The sequence below is a fragment of the Procambarus clarkii genome, chromosome 19 (genome assembly GCF_040958095.1).
Source record: "Procambarus clarkii isolate CNS0578487 chromosome 19, FALCON_Pclarkii_2.0, whole genome shotgun sequence".
Lineage (NCBI taxonomy): Eukaryota > Metazoa > Arthropoda > Malacostraca > Decapoda > Cambaridae > Procambarus > Procambarus clarkii.
In genome coordinates, this window is record NC_091168.1 from 48,193,976 (window position 1) to 48,212,327 (window position 18,352).

General features: G+C 43.5%; 2 protein-coding genes across 2 annotated transcripts in view; one reads left to right on the forward strand and one right to left on the reverse strand.

Annotated features, from left to right (window-relative positions):
• Window positions 1-398: 398 nt before the first annotated feature.
• LOC138366488 (aly/REF export factor 2-like) lies at window positions 399-2,848 on the forward strand. Its single transcript, XM_069327544.1, has 4 exons — window positions 399-557; window positions 866-988; window positions 1,247-1,433; window positions 2,817-2,848. The coding sequence occupies exons 1-4, from the start codon at window positions 399-401 to the stop codon at window positions 2,846-2,848; spliced, it is 501 nt and encodes a 166-aa protein (XP_069183645.1).
• A 129-nt stretch (window positions 2,849-2,977) lies between these two features.
• LOC123757642 (uncharacterized) overlaps window positions 2,978-18,352 on the reverse strand; it is a 36,449-nt gene continuing 21,074 nt past the window's right edge. The window contains exon 4 of the mRNA XM_069327545.1: window positions 2,978-3,189. Within this exon, the coding sequence (XP_069183646.1) occupies window positions 2,978-3,189 (212 nt within the window). The remainder of the gene's footprint in view (window positions 3,190-18,352) is intronic.

An 18,352-nucleotide genomic window follows, 5' to 3' on the forward strand; every position in this document is an offset into this window, starting at 1 on the left:
TTGATATACTCTAAAAGGAACTTTTTTCTAATTTAGTAACTAAAATTTCTATGTAGCACGGGCTATGGTGAACCGGTAAACCAATACAATTGACTGCAACCGATGATGATTTCATAAATATTTCCATTTCACACAGAAATCACACTAACGTGATACATCAGTCGATTAAGGCAGTGTCTGGGATGCTCCCGGACGCAGGTTCGAATACTCGTCACGGCCCTTGTGGATTTGTTTATTTTCATTTCGTCAGGTACATGTAGAGGTGAGGTGTTTTAACATAAATAGATCTGAAAATCTGGCAGAAAAACGTCGATCGGACTGTGTGTAAACTGGCTAGAAGATAGTGTGTTGGTTATCCATTCAGTTAAGGATACATCCTGTCATTTCTACCTCCAAACATGGCAGCTGATATTGATATGAGCCTGGAAGACTATATTAAGACTCGAATGAATATGGTTGGTTCAAGAACATGTCGAGACCGTTCAGAAGATCCTCAGAGGATGTCTGTTTTGAGCACTGTGGTTGTGGCAAGTCAATGCAAGGATATGACAGACAAAGTAAGTCACGCTTTCCTTATATTAATCTGAGATAATTAGTAAACATTAAATTTCAACTAATAACTACAAAATGTAAAGTAACCTATTTCAATCATTTCTAATGATGGAGTTTTTATGATTCTTAATATGTTAACTGTATCTGAGTTAGTGAATCAGAGGCATAATATTCCGGATTAGAGGAACGTTAACTTATATTACTAGTTCTGCTTGAATGATTCCTATTTTTGTCTAAATCATTTTTCATTGAGTTTTTAAGAAGTCTTACTCGATGAAACCATGTTATATATTAAAAAAATCACGTTTTATAGGACAATTGCAGAAGGAGCAACACCATGCACAAGAGGGAAGGATTCCGCAATCATAAGTTGGGTGAATCGGCCAAAGTCCTCATATCTAACCTGCGATATACAGTAACAGACATAGAAATTTATGTGAGTCAAAGAATATTGAATATGGATGAAAGAAAGTTATGAGAGAATTCTGCAGTAATAGGATTTCTAGCGCATCAGTTAACTCTAATATGAACTTGAAATATTAGTTCATATTATTATTGTATTGTAGTTCATTATTATTATTGTAGTGTAGTGCGTGTAAAACGCACAACAATAAGGTGGTGTAACTCAAGCTATTCTCAACCTGTTTTTAAATATGTACTTGTTCTCCAATACAGAATCTTCAATCTTTTTCAGGAGCTGTTTGCTGAATTTGGAACCATTATAAATGCAGCAGTTAACAATGATAACTTGGGAAAGTCATTAGGTACAGCGTATATTGTCTTTGCCCGAGAAGCAGATGCACTTCAAGCTCTCAAGCAGTACAATGGTTTTCGTTTTCATGGCCGACCAATAGGAATCACCATGGATGGCGGATCAGCTGGTATGTCATGACATTAGATTTTCTTTGCAAGTTTTCTCTTATGGAAAGGTTGACTTCTTAGCTTTGAACATTTTCACATTAATGTATCTAGTGATGTCATTATCCATGTATTTGTTGTTCTACTATGAAATATAGTAATTAATGAGTTGTATTATCTTCCCGATATTTAGGTAGTGGCGACAAAAGATCGGCTTGACTACAACAGAGTCTACAGAAGTGGCTATCGTGGAAAAGACCGCACTGGCTACCGTCTTGGCGATCGTACTAACAAACGGAGTGCATACAAAGGCAGAAAATTCATTAATTACAGTAATAGAGATGTCGAACGTGGTGGAAATGGTAGAGGCGAGCGTGATGTAAGTAGTGACGAACGCTTTGGCTACATTGACAGCAACCACGAGAGATGGTTTGGTAGGCGGGGTACCAGGAATAAGGTATATAATGGCAATGATCCGGATATTGAGTGTGGTGCCTGGTAACTCCTGACTAGAAATTGGCTATTGATAATTTTATAAAGTTTTTGTGTAATAAACTTTAAATAATAAACTGTAATATATTTTTTTTAAATTTGTCTATTGGTTAACCTCAATGATGCAAGAAAATATGTTATTTTACTTATTGGAATGTGAAGCAACTGCAGCCCTGCGCAACAAACTCAACATTCATCCAACGACAGCAGCTGGATTAGATGTAAAATCCACAGCAACTACAATAGTTAGAAAGGCAGTTGAAGAATGGATAACACTAGTGAACACTGCTTCCATATCCGCCACCACAATAACGTTATTAATATTGACCAAACCACACACACTAGTCGATTGTGTGAATGATCCAGGACGGACCGAAACGTCGTCTTCCCTTATATTTCTAGTGTGTGGTTTGGTCAACATATTTCAGCCACGTTATTGTGACTTTATAACGTTATTGAAACAAGACTAAGACAAGTTTGCTTCGCAGAGGCTCAAAACTGTCAAAGAACAACAAACGGATACCATCTCAAGATTTGCAACTACACACATCTTCACAGATGGATCAGTTGATTAAGAATGAAGTTCTGCTTGTTTAGCAGTTTACACTTACACCCATGAAGTTACTGGAGCATGAATAGTGGGTGTTCAACTTTGCAAACAGAATAATATACCCTGAAAAAGGCAATAAATTATACAATTGAGAATAATTTACATCATGTCATCATGCATGTCGACTCTCCAGGCATTGTTATCCAGCTAGCATAGAAATCATATACAATTCATCACAGAAATCGTACATCTTGAGCTGTCAATTACCCTAAATTGGAGTACAAGTCACATTGGTATAGATGGTAATGAAAGGGCAGACTTACTAGCAAAAACTGCCACTGCTTTACCGTTGTTGTTGTTTCAGATTTAGCTTCTCAGGACAAAGTGTCCATGTAGCACGGGCTATGGTGAGCCCGTAATAGAGTTTGGTTATACCTGATAACCTTGCTTCTGTGATATTAGGGTCCAAGTTTGAAATGGAGGAGGGGATTTCTCCTTTTTCCTTACTTATTTATCGCTTCTGTTTTAGTGCACTGGTTTTAATCTTATTTCATTAACATTATCTTGGTGGCGAATGTAGATGCAGAAGTCCCATTCCTCAACGCCTTTTCTAATCATTGTAGTCGCGGTGGATTGTGCATCTAATGCAGCTGCTGTCGTTGGATTAATATTGAGTTTGAGCAGGGCTTCAGTAGCCTCACATTCCAGTAAGTAGTGTAATAGTGGCGCCTCTGCTTCTGTTTCACAGATGTGACACTCTTTAACTATTGGCTACAAGTGCCAGCAGCACTTGTAACCAAGTCTGAGTCTGTCTATGGCTACTGCAATGTCTCTGGATATCTTTTTGCCAGGCTTGAAAGAGGAGTAACCAGTGGCTTGTTCGTACCATATCGCAGTGGATCTTCCTTCCGCTTCTTTGGCTCTGTGGCGACTTTTGTTAGTTGAGAATATTTTCTTCTTGATTTGCTCCTTTATCTGTGAGAAACTTGGAGGTATTTGAACCTTTACAACAGGTAGAGCAGCGGCAGTTTTTGCTAGTGGGTCTGCCTTTTCATTACCATCTATGCCAATGTGACTTGGTATCCAATTTAGGGTGATTGACAGCCCTCGATTATGGGCTTCTTTTCCTATATGTTGAATTTCTGTGAGGAGTTGTATATTTTCTCTGTGCTCACTGGATAACAATGCCTGGAGCGAAGATTTAGAGTCTGTATGACATGTAAATTATTCTCAATTGTATAGTTTATTGCCTCCTTCAGGCCATATAATTCTGTTTGCAATGTTGAGCACCATTCATGCTCCAGTAAGCTTTATGGTTGGTAGTGTAAACTGCTGCCCCAGCAGAACCTTTTCCTTGATCAACTGATCCGTCTGTGAAGATGTGAGTCGTTGTAGAGTTAGAGATATTTTCCATTTGTTGCTCTATTACTTCCTTGAGCCTCTGCGGGGTCACATGCTGATTTTTTAACTGGTAATCTTTCAATGATTATCTTTAGATTCGATTCTTCCCATGGAGGAGGCTATCGAAAGTATGGATATGGTCTATCTTCCCCTTTGTTTTAAATGGTCCATTTCAGGTCCAATTTCTCTACAATCTTGACTACATTATCCATCCATGAGCTTGTTCTACACTGTAGGTTTTTCTGAAAGGATCTCTGAATGCTGTCTTTGATTGCTGGCGGTACAGGCTAAAATACCTTCAAGTTTTTCACAGATTAAGCAGCAAATCAAGTAGAAAATACATGCAAATATCAAAAGTCGCCACAGAGAAACACTAGTGAACATTCTGCATCTACATCCACCACCAAGATAATGTTATTATAAGACTAAAACCAGTGTACTAAACTTATGCAGTATTTTTTATATATCATATAAATACATTGCTCAATTGCAATATTTGTTATATCTCTTTGTCTGAAAGTTGACAACTACATTTTTCTCCTTTATTTTTTATGCGGATATTGTTGTGACTTCTACATCTTGGAGAATGTATATCCGGCACTAAGCATGAGAAGTTGGAACGAAATGGGTCAACATGTTATTAAGCCACAGGTGGCAGAAGTAGTGACTGTTATTTGTTTTGGCCGATTTATTTACAGGTTTCAAACTCTATGGTTGACCAGTCCAGCAAAGAGAACACCTGGTCGGGGACTGGGCCGCGAGGACGCAAAGCCCTGAAATCGTCTCAAGGTAACATCAAGGCTGTCATTAACATATCTATATATATTTGTGGGGGAAGGTGGTATTTTTTTGTGACTGGATTTCCACATATATTGACCCACAACTTTCACATATTCGAGTACGTTTAGCAGTATGTCTAACGAATGCGAAAAGGAGTTTTGCGAGCATTGTCTACCATATTTAATAAATCATTAGAGTCAGGCAGAGTTTCAGAGTCGTGGAAAGTTGCTAATTTGGTACCAATTTTCAAGAAAGAAGATAGATCAATTGCGTCCAACTATCGGCAAATTATCTAAACGTCGATTGTGGGAAAGTTACTTGAATCAATAACTGCAAATACCATGCATCTTCATCTCGAATAACATAGTAATAATAGGTAGTAATAACTGTAGTAATATTATTATAGCAATAATGTAAGGATTATTGAAGGAACTGATAAATCTAGATGGAATTCTGAGAGCAGAGAGAGAAATATCTCCGTACGACAGAATTATGTCGAGGAGGTACGACAGCTGAAATAACATCAAGAAGAAACGAAGGAGGAGGCCAATATTAAAAAGACCTCTTCGTGGAAAGTCGTAAAGGACAGGGGTCTTAAGAAGAGCTTGACAAGGCCGCCTACAGACGCCCTAACGACTACAAATTCATTTGCCGTGGTGGAAGACGAGTGCTGTGGTGAGCCTGCAGTTCACTCGAAAAGGAAATCAAAGAAGAGCAATGAAGCACAAGCCCCTCAAGGTGCTCAGAAAGTTAAGGAGGCATCTAAGCAAATTTTGGTTGTGGGAGATTCCCAGGTGAGGTACTAAGACAAAACATTTTGTGCTAGAAATAGGGGGAACGGGTTAAAGGTTTGCCATCCCGGAGCTGGAATTGGTGACATTATAAACAACATGAATAATATTATGGCTGGAAATGGAAATAATCCCATTATTTGTATTAGCACCGGAGGAAATGTTGTTGGTCGAGTTAGGAGTGAAGACTGATTCAGAGGTATAAAACAGCTTTTGATTTGTTGATTTGTGGAACCAATTGCCGCGTAACGTGGTGGAAGTGGGGTCCCTCGATTGTTTCAAGCGCGGGTTGGACATGTATATGAGTGGGATTGGGAGGTTATAGATAGGAGCTGCCTCGTGGCCAATGGGCCTTCTGCGGTTGCCTTTGTTCTTATGCTCTTAACTTAATTACAAATATTCTACGCAAAGCACAGGAAAGTACTATGCCTCACAAATTGAATAGATCAAACACAAATGTCCCGAAATGGATAACAAAGGATCTGAAAACCTTATACGTAGAAAGAGAGCTTGGTACAAAGGGATTAAGAATGGGGAAGTCAGTTTTGAACAAGAATTCGCACAACTGGTTAGAAATGTTAAAAAAGAGATAAGGAGAGCAAAAAGAAACTATGAAGTTCGTATAGCAGGCCAAGCAAAGGCAAATCCTAAAAGTTTTTTTCAGTTATATCGAACAAAGGTGAGGGACAGGATAGGTCCATTAAAAACCGAGACAGGTCAGTTAACTGAGAAGAGTTAAGTTAATGTTAATGTTGTAATGTTACTGAAGAAGAGATAAGTAGTATTTTTATTAAATCTTTTATCTCTGTATTTACTAATGAAGAACTTAACTCTATGCCTTCAGTCGAACAAGTCTATGTGGGTGGTGACAAGGACAGGTTGACTAGTTTAGCATTTACCAGGGAGGATGTAATTAAACAAATAGTAAAACTAAAACCAAACAAATCTCCAGGGCCGGATGAAGTGTTTCCGGCCCTAGATGAAGTGAAGTGTAATTGACGATTGCTTTCTTACGCAACACGTTAAAGAATCAACGCGGGAAAATAATATTTTAGAATTAGTGTTAACTAACAGGGAAACACAAATTAATGACATCGAAATAGGAAGTGAGCTAGGGAACAGTGATCACAAAGAAATCAGATTTAGCATAGAATGGAATAGAACATAAGAATATAAGAACAAAGGTAACTGCAGAAGGCCTATTGGCCCATTCGAGGCAGCTCCTATCTATAACCACCCAATCCCACTCATATACTTGTCCAACCTGCGCTTGAAACAATCAAGGGACCCCACCTCCACCACGTTACGCGGTAATTGGTTCCACAAATCAACAACCCTGTTACTGAACCAGTATTTACCCAAGTCTTTCCTAAATCTAAACTTATCCAATTTATACCCATTGTTTCGTGTTCTGTTTTATGTTGATATTTTTAATACCCTATTAATATCCCCCTGTTATGTCCATTCATCCACTTGTAAACCTCTATCATGTCACCCCTAACGCTTCGCCTTTCCAGTGTGTGTGTGTGTGGGTGCGTGCGTGCGTTGAGCTCTGGCTCTTTCGTCCCGCCTCTCAACTGTTAATCAACAGTTGTACAGGTTCCTGAGCCTATTGGGCTCTATCATATCTACACTTGAAACTGTATATGGAGTCAGCCTCCACCACATCGCTTCCCAATGCATTCCATTTGTCAACCAATCTGACACTAAAAAAGTTCTTTCTAATATCTCTGTGGCTGATTTGGGCACTCAGTTTCCACCTGTGTCCCCTAGTGCGTGTGCCCCTTGTGTTAAACAGCCTGTCTTTATCAACCCTGTCGATTCCCTTGAGGATCTTGAATGTGGTGATCATGTCCCCCCTAAGTCTTCTGTCTTCCAACGAAGTAAGGTTTAATTCCCGTAGTCTCTTCTCGTAGCTCATACCTCTCAGCTCGGGTATTAGTCTGTTGGCAAACCTTTGAACCTTTTCCATTTTAGTCTTATGCTTGACTAGATATGGACTCCATGCTGGTGCCGCATACTCCAGGATTGGTCTGACATATGTGGTATATAACGTTCTGAAAGATTCCTTACACAAGTTTCTAAAGGCCGTTCTTATGTTAGCCACCCTGGCATATGCTGCTGCTGTTATGCTCTTGATATGAGCTTCAGGGGACAGGTCTGGCGTGATATCAACCTCCAGGTCTTTCTCTCTCTCGGACTCTTGAAGTATTTCATCTCCCAAGTGATACCTTGTATCTGGTCTCCTGCTTCCTACCCCTATCTTCATTACATTACATTTGCTTGGATTGAACTCTAACAGCCATTTGTGCGACCATTCCTGCAGCTTGTCCAGGTCTTCTTGCAGCCTCAAGCTGTCCTCCTCTGTCTTAATCCTTCTCATAATTTTGGCGTCGTCAGCAAACATTGAGAGGAATGAGTCTATACCCTCTGGGAGATCATTTACGTATGTCAGAAACAGGATAGGGCCAAGTACAGAGCCCTGTGGGACTCCACTGGTGACTTCACGCCAGTCTGAGGTCTCACCCCTCACTATAACTCTCTGCATCCTATTGTTTAGGTACTCCCTGATCCACTGGAGCGCCCTACCAGTTATTCCTGCCTGTTTCTCCAGCTTATGCATCAACCTTTTATGGGGTACTGTGTCAAAGGCTTTCCGACAGTCCAAAAAAATGCAGTCCGCCCACCCTTCTCTTTCTTATTTAATCTTTGTCACTTGATCGTCGAATTCTATCAATCCTGTAAGACAAGTTTTACCTCCCTGAACCCATGTTGATGGGTTGTCACGAAGTCTCTTCTCTCCAGATGTGTTACTAGGTTTTTTCTCACAATCTTCTCCATCACCTTGCATGGTATACAAGTTAAGGACACTGGCCTTTATCAACTTTATAGTTCAGTGCCTCTTGTCTGTCACCCTTTTTGTATATTGGTACTACATTAGCAGTCTTCCATATTTCTGGTAAGTCCCCCGTTTCAGTGACCTACTATACACTATGGAGAGTGGTAGGCAAAGTGCTCCTGCACACTCTTTCAATACCCATGGCGAGATTCCAGCCGGCCCAACAGCTTTTCTCACATCCAGCTCCAATAGGAGCTTCTTGACCTCATCTCTTGTAATTTCGAACCTATCTAAGGTCACCTGGTTTGCTGCCACCTCTTCTAGCGCCGCGACATCTCCCTGTTCTATTGTAAAGACCTCCTGGAACCTTTTGTTGAGTTCTTCACACACCTCTTTGTCATTCTCTGTGTACCTGTCCTCGCCCACCCTAAGTTTCATCACCTGTTCCTTCACTGTTGTCTTCCTCCTGTTGTGACTGCGTAATAGCTTTGGTTCGGTCTTGGTTCGTTCGGTCTTTCCTTCTATTAGCTATATCATTTTCATACCTTTTCTCAGCTGCTCTTCTCACACTGACGTACTCGTTCCTGGTTCTCTGGTATCTCACTCTACTTTCTGGTGTTCTGTTATTACGGAAGTTTCTCCATGCCCTTTTGTTCAGCTCCTTTGCTTTCATACATTCCTTATTAAACCTTGGATTCTTCCTTTGCTTCTCTGTTTTTTTTCTGTCGGGCTGTGTGTGCTTGCACTTTTCCTGTGTGTCACACACACACACAAGTGTGTGTGTGTGTGTGTGTGTGTGTGTGTGTGTGTGTGTGTGTGTGTGTGTGTGTGTGTTTGTGTGTGTGTGTGTGTGTGTGTGTGTGTGTGTGTGTGTGTGTTTGTGTGTGTGTGTGTGTGTGTGTGTGTGTGTGTGTGTGTGGGTGTGTGTGGGTGGGTGGGTGCGTGCGTGCGTGCGTGCGTGCGTGAGTGCGTTGAGCTCTGGCTCTTTGGTCCCGCATCTCAACTGTCAATCAATGGGTGTACAGGTTCCTGGGCCTATTGGGCTCTATCATATCTACACTTGAAACTGTGTATGGAGTCAGCCTCCGCCACATCACTTCCTAATGCATTCCATTTGTCAACCACTCTGACACTAAAAAAGTTCTTTCTAATATCTCTGTGGCTCATTTGGGCACTCAGTTTCCACCTGTGTCCCCTAGTGCGTGTGCCCCTTGTGTTAAACAGCCTGTCTTTATCAACCCTGTCGATTCCCTTGAGGATCTTGAATGTGGTGATCATGTCCCCCCTAAGTCTTCTGTCTTCCAACGAAGTGAGGTTTAATTCCCGTAGTCTCTCCTCGTAGCTCATACCTCTCAGCTCGGGTACTAGTCTGGTGGCAAACCTTTGAACCTTTTCCATTTTAATCTTATGCTTGACTAGATATGGACTCCATGCTGGTGCCGCATACTCCAGGATTGGTCTGACATATGTGGTATATAACGGTCTGAAAGATTCCTTACACAAGTTTCTAAAGGCCGTTCTTATGTTAGCCAACCTGGCATATGCTGCTGCTGTTATGCTCTTGATATGAGCTTCAGGGGACAGGTCTGGCGTGATATCAACCCCCAGGTCTTTCTCTCTCTCGGACTCTTGAAGTATTTCATCTCTCAAGTGATACCTTGTTTCTGGTCTCCTGCTTCCTACCCCTATCTTCATTACATTACATTTGCTTGGATTGAACTCTAACAGCCATTTGTTCGACCATTCTTGCAGTTTGTCCAGGTCTCCTTGCAGCCTCAAGCTGTCCTCCTCTGTCTTAATCCTCATAATTTTGACGTCGTCATCAAACATTGAGAGGAATGAGTCTATACCCTCTGGGAGATCATTTACGTATATCAGAAACAGGATAGGTCCAAGTACAGAGCCCTGCGGGACTCCACTGGTGACTTCACGCCAGTCTGAGGTCTCACCCCTCATTATAACTCTCTGCTTCCTATTGCTTAGGTACTCCCTTATCCACTGGAGCGCCCTACCAGTTACTCCTGCCTGTTTCTCCAGCTTATGTATCAACCTTTTATGGGGTACTGTGTCAAAGGCTTTCCGACAGTCCAAAAAAATGCAGTCCGACCACCCTTCTCTTTCTTGTTTAATCTTTGTCACCTGATCGTCGAATTCTATCAATCCTGTAAGGCAAGATTTACCCTCCCTGAACCCATGTTGATGGGTTGTCACGAAGTCTCTTCTCCAGATGTGTTACTAAGTTTTTTCTCACAATCTTCTCCATCACCTTGCATGGTATACAAGTTAAGGACACTGGCCTGTAGTTCAGTGCCTCTTGTCTGTCACCCTTTTTGTATATTGGTACTACATTAGCAGTATTCCATATTTCTGGTAGGTCCCCCGTTTCCAGTGACCTACTATACACTATGGAGAGTGGTAGGCAAAGTGCTCCTGCATACTCTTTCAATACCCATGGCGAGATTCCAGCCGGCCCAACAGCTTTTCTCACATCCAGCTCCAATAGGAGCTTCTTGACCTCATCTCTTGTAATTTCGAACCTATCTAAGGTCACCTGGTTTGCTGCCACCTCTTCTAGCGCCGCGACATCTCCCTGTTCTATTGTAAAGACCTCCTGGAACCTTTTGTTGAGTTCTTCACACGCCTCTTTGTCATTCTCTGTGTACCTGTCCTCGCCTACCCTAAGTTTCATCACCTGTTCCTTCACTGTTGTCTTCCTCCTGATGTGACTGTGTAGTAGCTTTGGTTTGGTCTTGGCTTTATTAGCTATATCATTTTCATACCTTTTCTCAGCTGCTCTTCTCACACTGACGTACTCGTTCCTGGTTCTCTGGTATCTCACTCTACTTTCTGGTGTTCAGTTATTACGGAAGTTCCTCCATGCACTTTTGTTCAGCTCCTTTGCTTTCATACATTCCTTATTAAACCACGGATTATTCCTTTGCTTCTCTGTTTTTTCCTGTTGGGCTGTGTGTGCTTGCACTTTTCCTGTGTGTCACACACACACACACACAAATGTGTGTGTGTGTGTGTGTGTGTACTCACCTAATTGTACTCACCTAATTGTGCTTGCGGGGGTTGAGCTTTGGCTCTTTGGTCCCGCCTCTCAACTGTCAATCAACTGGTGTACAGATTCCTGAGCCTACTGGGCTCTATCATATCTACATTTGAAACTGTGTATGGAGTCAGCCTCCACCACATCACTTCCTAGTGCATTCCATTTATTAACTACTCTGACACTGACAAAATTCTTTCTAACGTCTCTCTGGCTCATCTGGGTACTAAGTTTCCACCTGTGTCCCCTTGTTCGTGTCCCACCCATGCTGAAGAGTTTGTCTTTGTCCACCCTGTCAATTCCCCTGAGAATTTTGTAGGTGGTTATCATGTCTCCCCTTACTCTTCTGTTTTCCAGGGATGTGAGGTTCAGCTCCTTTAGCCTTTCCTCGTAGCTCAATCCTCTCAGTTCCGGGACGAGCCAGGTGGCATACCGCTGAATCTTCTCTAACTTTGTCTTGTGTTTAACTAGGTATGGACTCCAGGCTGGAGCTGCATACTCCAGGATTGGTCTTACATAAGTGGTATACAGGGTTCTGAAAGATTCCTTACACAAGTTTCTGAAGGCAGTTCTTATGTTGGCCAGTCTAGCATATGCCGCTGATGATATTCTTTTGATGTGGGCCTCTGGGGACAGGTTCGGTGTGATATCAACCCCCAGATCCTTCTCTCTATTTGATTCCTGCAGGATTTCCCCTCCCAGATGATACCTTGTGTTCAGCCTCCTGCTCCCTTCGCCTAATTTCATCACCTTACACTTTCCAGAGTTGAACTTCAGCAGCCATTTTCTAGACCATTCCTCCAGTTTATCCAGGTCATCCTGTAGTCTCTGTCTATCTTTATCCGTCTTGATTCTTCTCATAATTTTTGCATCATCAGCAAACATCGAGAGGAATGAGTCTATACCCTCTGGAAGATCGTTCACATATATTAGAAACAGGATGGGTCCAAGTACTGAGCCCTGTGGGACTCCGCTGGTGACATCTCGCCACTCTGATGTCTTCCCCCTCACCGTTACTCGCTGTTTCCTGTTGCTTAAGTACTCCCTTATCCACTGGAGCACCTTCCCTTTTACTCCTGCTTGTTGCTCCAACTTTTTTAACAGCCTTTTATGGGGTACTGTGTCAAAGGCTTTTTGGCAATCCAGGAAAATGCAGTCGGCCCACCCTTCTCTTTCCTGCCTAATTTTCGTTGCCTGGTCATAAAATTCTATTAAACCTGTGAGGCACGATTTACCATCTCTGAACCCATGTTGGTGGTGCGTTACAAAGTTATTTCCCTCCAGATGCTCTACGAGCCTTTTCCTCACGATCTTCTCCAGCACCTTGCATGGTATACAAGTTAAGGAAACTGGCCTGTAATTCAGTGCCTCTTGCCTGTCACCCTTTTTGTATATTGGGACCACGTTAGCTGTCTTCCAACTTTCTGGTAAGTCTCCTGTTTCCAGTGACCTGTTATACACCATAGAGAGTGGCACACTTAGTGCTTCTGCACCTTCCTTTAGTATCCATGGTGAGATTCTATCAGGCCCAACAGCCTTTGTCACATCTAGCTCCAGCAGACACCTTTTGACCTCATCACTGGTGAGGTCAAATTCCTCCAAGGTTTCCAAGGTTGCCGCCTCCTCATTTAGTGCAGGGGCTTCTCCTTGTTCTATTGTGAAGACCTCCTGGAATCTCTTGTTGAGTTCTTCACACACCTCCTTGTCATTCTCTGTGTATCTGTTCTCCCCTTTCCACAGCTTCATCACTTGTTCCTTCACTGCTGTTTTCCTCCTGATATGGCTGTGGAGCAGCTTTGGTTGGGTCTTGGCTTTACTCGCGATGTCATTTTCAAACTGTCTCTCTGCTTCCCTCCTCACTCTGATGTACTCATTTCTGGCCCTCTGGTACCTCTCCCTGCTCTCTGGTGTTCTGTTATTTCTGTAGTTTCTCCATGTTCTTTTACTCAGTTGTTTCGCTACCTTACATTCCTGGTTGAACCATGGGTTTTTCTGTTGTTTTTCGTTTTTCTCCTTTTGGACGGGGATAAACCTGTCTGCAGCTTCCTGGCACTTTTGGGTGACAATATCCATCATGACCTGCACATTCTTGTCTCTAAGTTCTGTTTCCCATGGTATTCCCCTGAGGAAGTTCCTCATTTCGTCATATTTTCCTCTTCGGTAATTCAGTCTTTTCCCCTCCACTCCCATCCTTGGATAGGTTATCCCTACTTCCACCAAGTACTCAAAGGTCAGCACACTGTGGTCACTCATTCCTATGGGGGCTTCAACTTTGACATCCCTTATTTCTGACTCATCATTCAGGGTGAATATTAAGTCGAGTCTAGCTGGTTCATCATTGCCTCTCATTCTTGTGGGTTCCTTGACATGCTGGCTCAGAAAATTCCTTGTTGCCACTTCCAAGAGTTTAGCTCGCCACGTATCTGCACCACCATGTGGGTCCCCATTCTCCCAGTCTATCTTTCCATGGTTGAAATCACCCATGATTAAGAGTCTTGAGCCATTCCTGCAGGCAACTGAAGCTGCTCTCTCTATTATATTAATGGTTGCCATGTTGTTCCTATCAAACTCCTGTCTAGGTCTTCTGTCATTTAGGGGAGGGTTGTAAATGACTGTCACTATTATCTTAGGTCCACCCATTGTTATAGTTCCTGTTATGTAATCTCTGAATCCGTCACAGCCCGGAATTTACATCTCATCAAAACTCCAGTCCTTTCTTATCAGCAGGGCCACTCCTCCACCTCCTCTCCCTTCCCTCTCTTTCCTTACTATATAGTAGTCCTTTGGAAACACAGCATCTGTTATGACTCCTGACAATTTTGTTTCTGTTAGTCCTATCACATCAGGGTTTTCTTCTTGCACCCTTTCTGCCAGTTCACTTGCTTTATTGGTAATCCCATCAATGTTTGAGTACATTACCTTGAAGCTCACTTTCTTATATCCAATTTCACCCACACTCCCTACAAGTGTAGGAGGTTGTTCTATGGTCCTTGCTACTTGGGTAGGCTCCTCCTCCTGTGAGGTATTTGCCAGGGGTTCAGGGGGAGGTGGGGTGGGGGGTGGAGGGCTTAGGTCTTCCTCAGGCCTGCTTGGGTCAGGAAGAAGTCCTGGGGGTGAGGGAGCAGGGATTGCTTGGGGAGAGGGCACGCCCTCCTGCGGTGTAGTTGACAGGGGTTTGGAGGGAGGTGGAGTGGGGGATAGAGGGCTTTGGTCTTGCTCAGGCCTGCTTGGGGCAGGGAGAAGACCAGTGGCTGGGAAAGCAGGGGCTACTTGGGGTAAGGGGAGGGGGAGGATTTGGGTTTCATGATGGGCATTATGCAGGGGCAAGGAAGGGTTTGTGCTGGGGGGTAGGGAGGGCCCTATTGGGTGGTGGACTGGGGTGTTGCATTCCCCCCTGGGGTTCCTGGGTTGCTGGATTGGGGTTCCCCACTCCCCTCTGGGATTGCTGGGTTGGAGGCTGAGGTTCCCTGGCTCTCTTCCCTCTCCTTGCGCCTTTTCCTTGCATCTGCTGCCCTTACTATCTCGTCTCTGGTCATGTCCCTCTGAACATATACCTCTTTGTAGTTCCTTGCATGCCTCAGTTTGCTCTTCCTTACTAGAATGTCCTCTTTGATGTCCTCGCTCTTGAATACTACCTTGATCAATCTTTTGTTCTCTCTGTTGTACTGGCCAATCCGGAAAAACTGTTCTATGTCTCGTTCAGCCCCTTCCATTCCTATCTCCTTTAATATCCCTGCCACTGCAGCTTTGTCTTTAGTCCTCGTTTCCTCCCTTGTGGAGCCCTCTTGTTCCTCGACACCTACCACTACTACAGCTCTTTTCCTTTCCATTAGCTGGCTTGTGCATCTAGCTGCCTCCTGTGAGGTTACTGCTTTCATTACAACATCCTTGACTGTGGACATTGCTCCTGGGCTCTTGAGCATTTCAGCAAAGGTTGGGCCAATTGTAGGGGTCCCTGCTATAGCTACATCTCTTGGCACCTGGGGGTTGGTCCCCTGGGCCAGAGTCTGAGGAGGGCCTGTTTTTAGGCTTTTTATCTCCTCTTATGCTGCACTTAGTTCTATCTGCAGCTTACATATAGTTTCCCTCAGGTCCTTCAATTCCCCTCTGACTTCCTTCCATGCCTTAGCAATCATCTCCATGAATGACTCGTCCAGTCCCTCTCCTCCAGCTTCATTCTGTTGTCTTACCATCCCGCTTGACCTGTGTGTGTGTACTCACCTAGTTGTACTCACCTAGTTGTGTTTGCGGGGGTTGAGCTCTGGCTCTTTGGTCCCGCCTCTCAACCGTCAATCAACAGGTGTACAGATTCCTGAGCCTATCGGGCTCTGTCATATCTACACTTGAAACTGTGTATGGAGTGAGCCTCCACCACATCACCCCCTAATGCATTCCATTTGTCAACCACTCTGACACTAAAAAAGTTCTTTCTAATATCTCTGTGGCTCATTTGGGCACTCAGTTTCCACCTGTGTCCCCTTGTGCGTGTTCCCCTTGTGTTAAATAGACTGTCTTTATCTACCCTATCAATTCCCTTCAGAATCTTGAATGTGGTGATCATGTCCCCCCTAACTCTTCTGTCTTCCAGCGAAGTGAGGTTTAATTCCCGTAGTCTCTCCTCGTAGCTCATACCTCTCAGCTCGGGTACTAGTCTGGTGGCAAACCTTTGAACCTTTTCCAGTTTAGTCTTATCCTTGACTAGATATGGACTCCATGCTGGGGCTGCATACTCCAGGATTGGCCTGACATATGTGGTATACAAAGTTCTGAATGATTCTTTACACAAGTTTCTGAATGCCGTTCGTATGTTGGCCAGCCTGGCATATGCCGCTGATGTTATCCGCTTGATATGTGCTGCAGGAGACAGGTCTGGCGTGATATCAACCCCCAAGTCTTTTTCCTTCTCTGACTCCTGAAGAATTTCCTCTCCCAGATGATACCTTGTATCTGGCCTCCTGCTCCCTACACCTATCTTCATTACATTACATTTGGTTGGGTTAAACTCTAACAACCATTTGTTCGACCATTCCTTCAGCTTGTCTAGGTCTTCTTGAAGCCTCAAACAGTCCTCTTCTGTTTTAATCCTTCTCATAATTTTAGCATCGTCCGCAAACATTGAGAGAAATGAATCGATACCCTCCGGGAGATCATTTACATATATCAGAAACAAGATAGGACCGCGTACAGAGCCCTGTGGGACTCCACTGGTGACTTCACGCCAATCGGAGGTCTCACCCCTCACCGTAACTCTCTGCTTCCTATTGCTTAGATACTCCCTTATCCACTGGAGCACCTTACCAGCTACACCTGCCTGTCTCTCCAGCTTATGTACCAGCCTCTTATGCGGTACTGTGTCAAAGGCTTTCCGACAATCCAAGAAAATGCAGTCCGCCCAGCCCTCTCTTTCTTGCTTAATCTGTGTCACCTGATCGTAGAATTCTATCAAGCCTGTAAGGCAAGATTTACCCTCCCTGAATCCATGTTGGCGATTTGTCACGAAGTCCCTTCTCTCCAGATGTGTTACCAGGTTTTTTCTCACGATCTTCTCCATCACCTTGCATGGTATACAAGTCAAGGACACTGGCCTGTAGTTCAGTGCCTCTTGTCTGTCGCCCTTTTTGTATATTGGAACCACATTCGCCGTCTTCCATATTTCTGGTAGGTCTCCCGTCTCTAGTGATTTACTATACACCATGGAGAGTGGCAAGCAAAGTGCCTCTGCACACTCTTTCAGTACCCATGGTGAGATCCCATCTGGACCAACCGCCTTTCTAACATCCAGATCCAGCAGGTGTCTCTTGACCTCCTCTCTCGTAATTTCGAACTCCTCCAAGGCCGCCTGGTTTACCTCCCTTTCTCCTAGCACAGTGACCTCACCCTGTTCTATTGTGAAGACCTCCTGGAACCTCTTGTTGAGTTCCTCACACACCTCTCTGTCATTCTCTGTATACCTGTCCTCGCCTGTTCTAAGTTTCAATACCTGTTCTTTCACTGTTGTTTTCCTTCTGATGTGACTGTGGAGTAGCTTTGGTTCGGTCTTGGCTTTGTTTGCTATATCATTTTCAAAATTTTTCTCTGCTTCTCTTCTCACCCTGACGTACTCATTCCTGGTTCTCTGGTATCTCTTCCTGCTTTCTGGTGTTCTGTTATTCCGGAAGTTCCTCCACGCCTTTTTGTTCAGTTTCTTCGCTTCCATACATGCCCTATTATACCATGGATTCTTCTGTTGCTTCTCGGATTTTTCCCTTTGGGCCGGGATGAACCTGTTTACTGCCTCCTGACACTTTTGGGTAACATAGTCCATCATACCCTGTACAGACTTGTCTCTGAGGTCTGTGTCCCAAGGTATTTCACTTAGGAAACTTCTCATCTGTTCATAATTCCCCTTTCGGTATGCCAGCCTTTTGATTCCTAGTTCTTTTTGGGGGGAGATAAGTCCTAGCTCTACCAGGTACTCAAAGTTCAATACACTGTGGTCACTCATTCCCAAGGGCGCTTCCATCTTAACTTCCCTTATATCCCATTCATTTAGGGTAAATATCAAATCAAGCATTGCTGGTTCATCTTCTCCTCTCATTCTTGTTGGCTCTTTGGTATGCTGGCTTAGAAAGTTTCTTGTTGCCACGTCCAGCAGCTTAGCTCTCCATGTTTCTGGTCCTCCATGCGGGTCTCTGTTCTTCCAATCTATCTTCCCATGGTTGAAGTCTCCCATAATTAGTAGTCCAGATCCATTCCTGCTAGCAACAGAAGCTGCTCTTTCTATTATGTTAATGGTGGCCATGTTGTTTCTATCATATTCCTGTCTAGGTCTTCTGTCATTTGGTGGTGGATTATATATGACTGCGACTATAATTTTTTTCCCTCCATTTGTTACAGTACCTGCTATGTAGTCACTGAAACCTTCACAGCCCTGAATATCCATCTCCTCAAAATCCCAGCCTTTTCTTACCAGCAGAGCTACACCACCCCCACCTCTTCCTTCCTTCTCTTTCCGCATAACATAATAGTCCTGTGGAAACACTGCATTTGTTATTGTT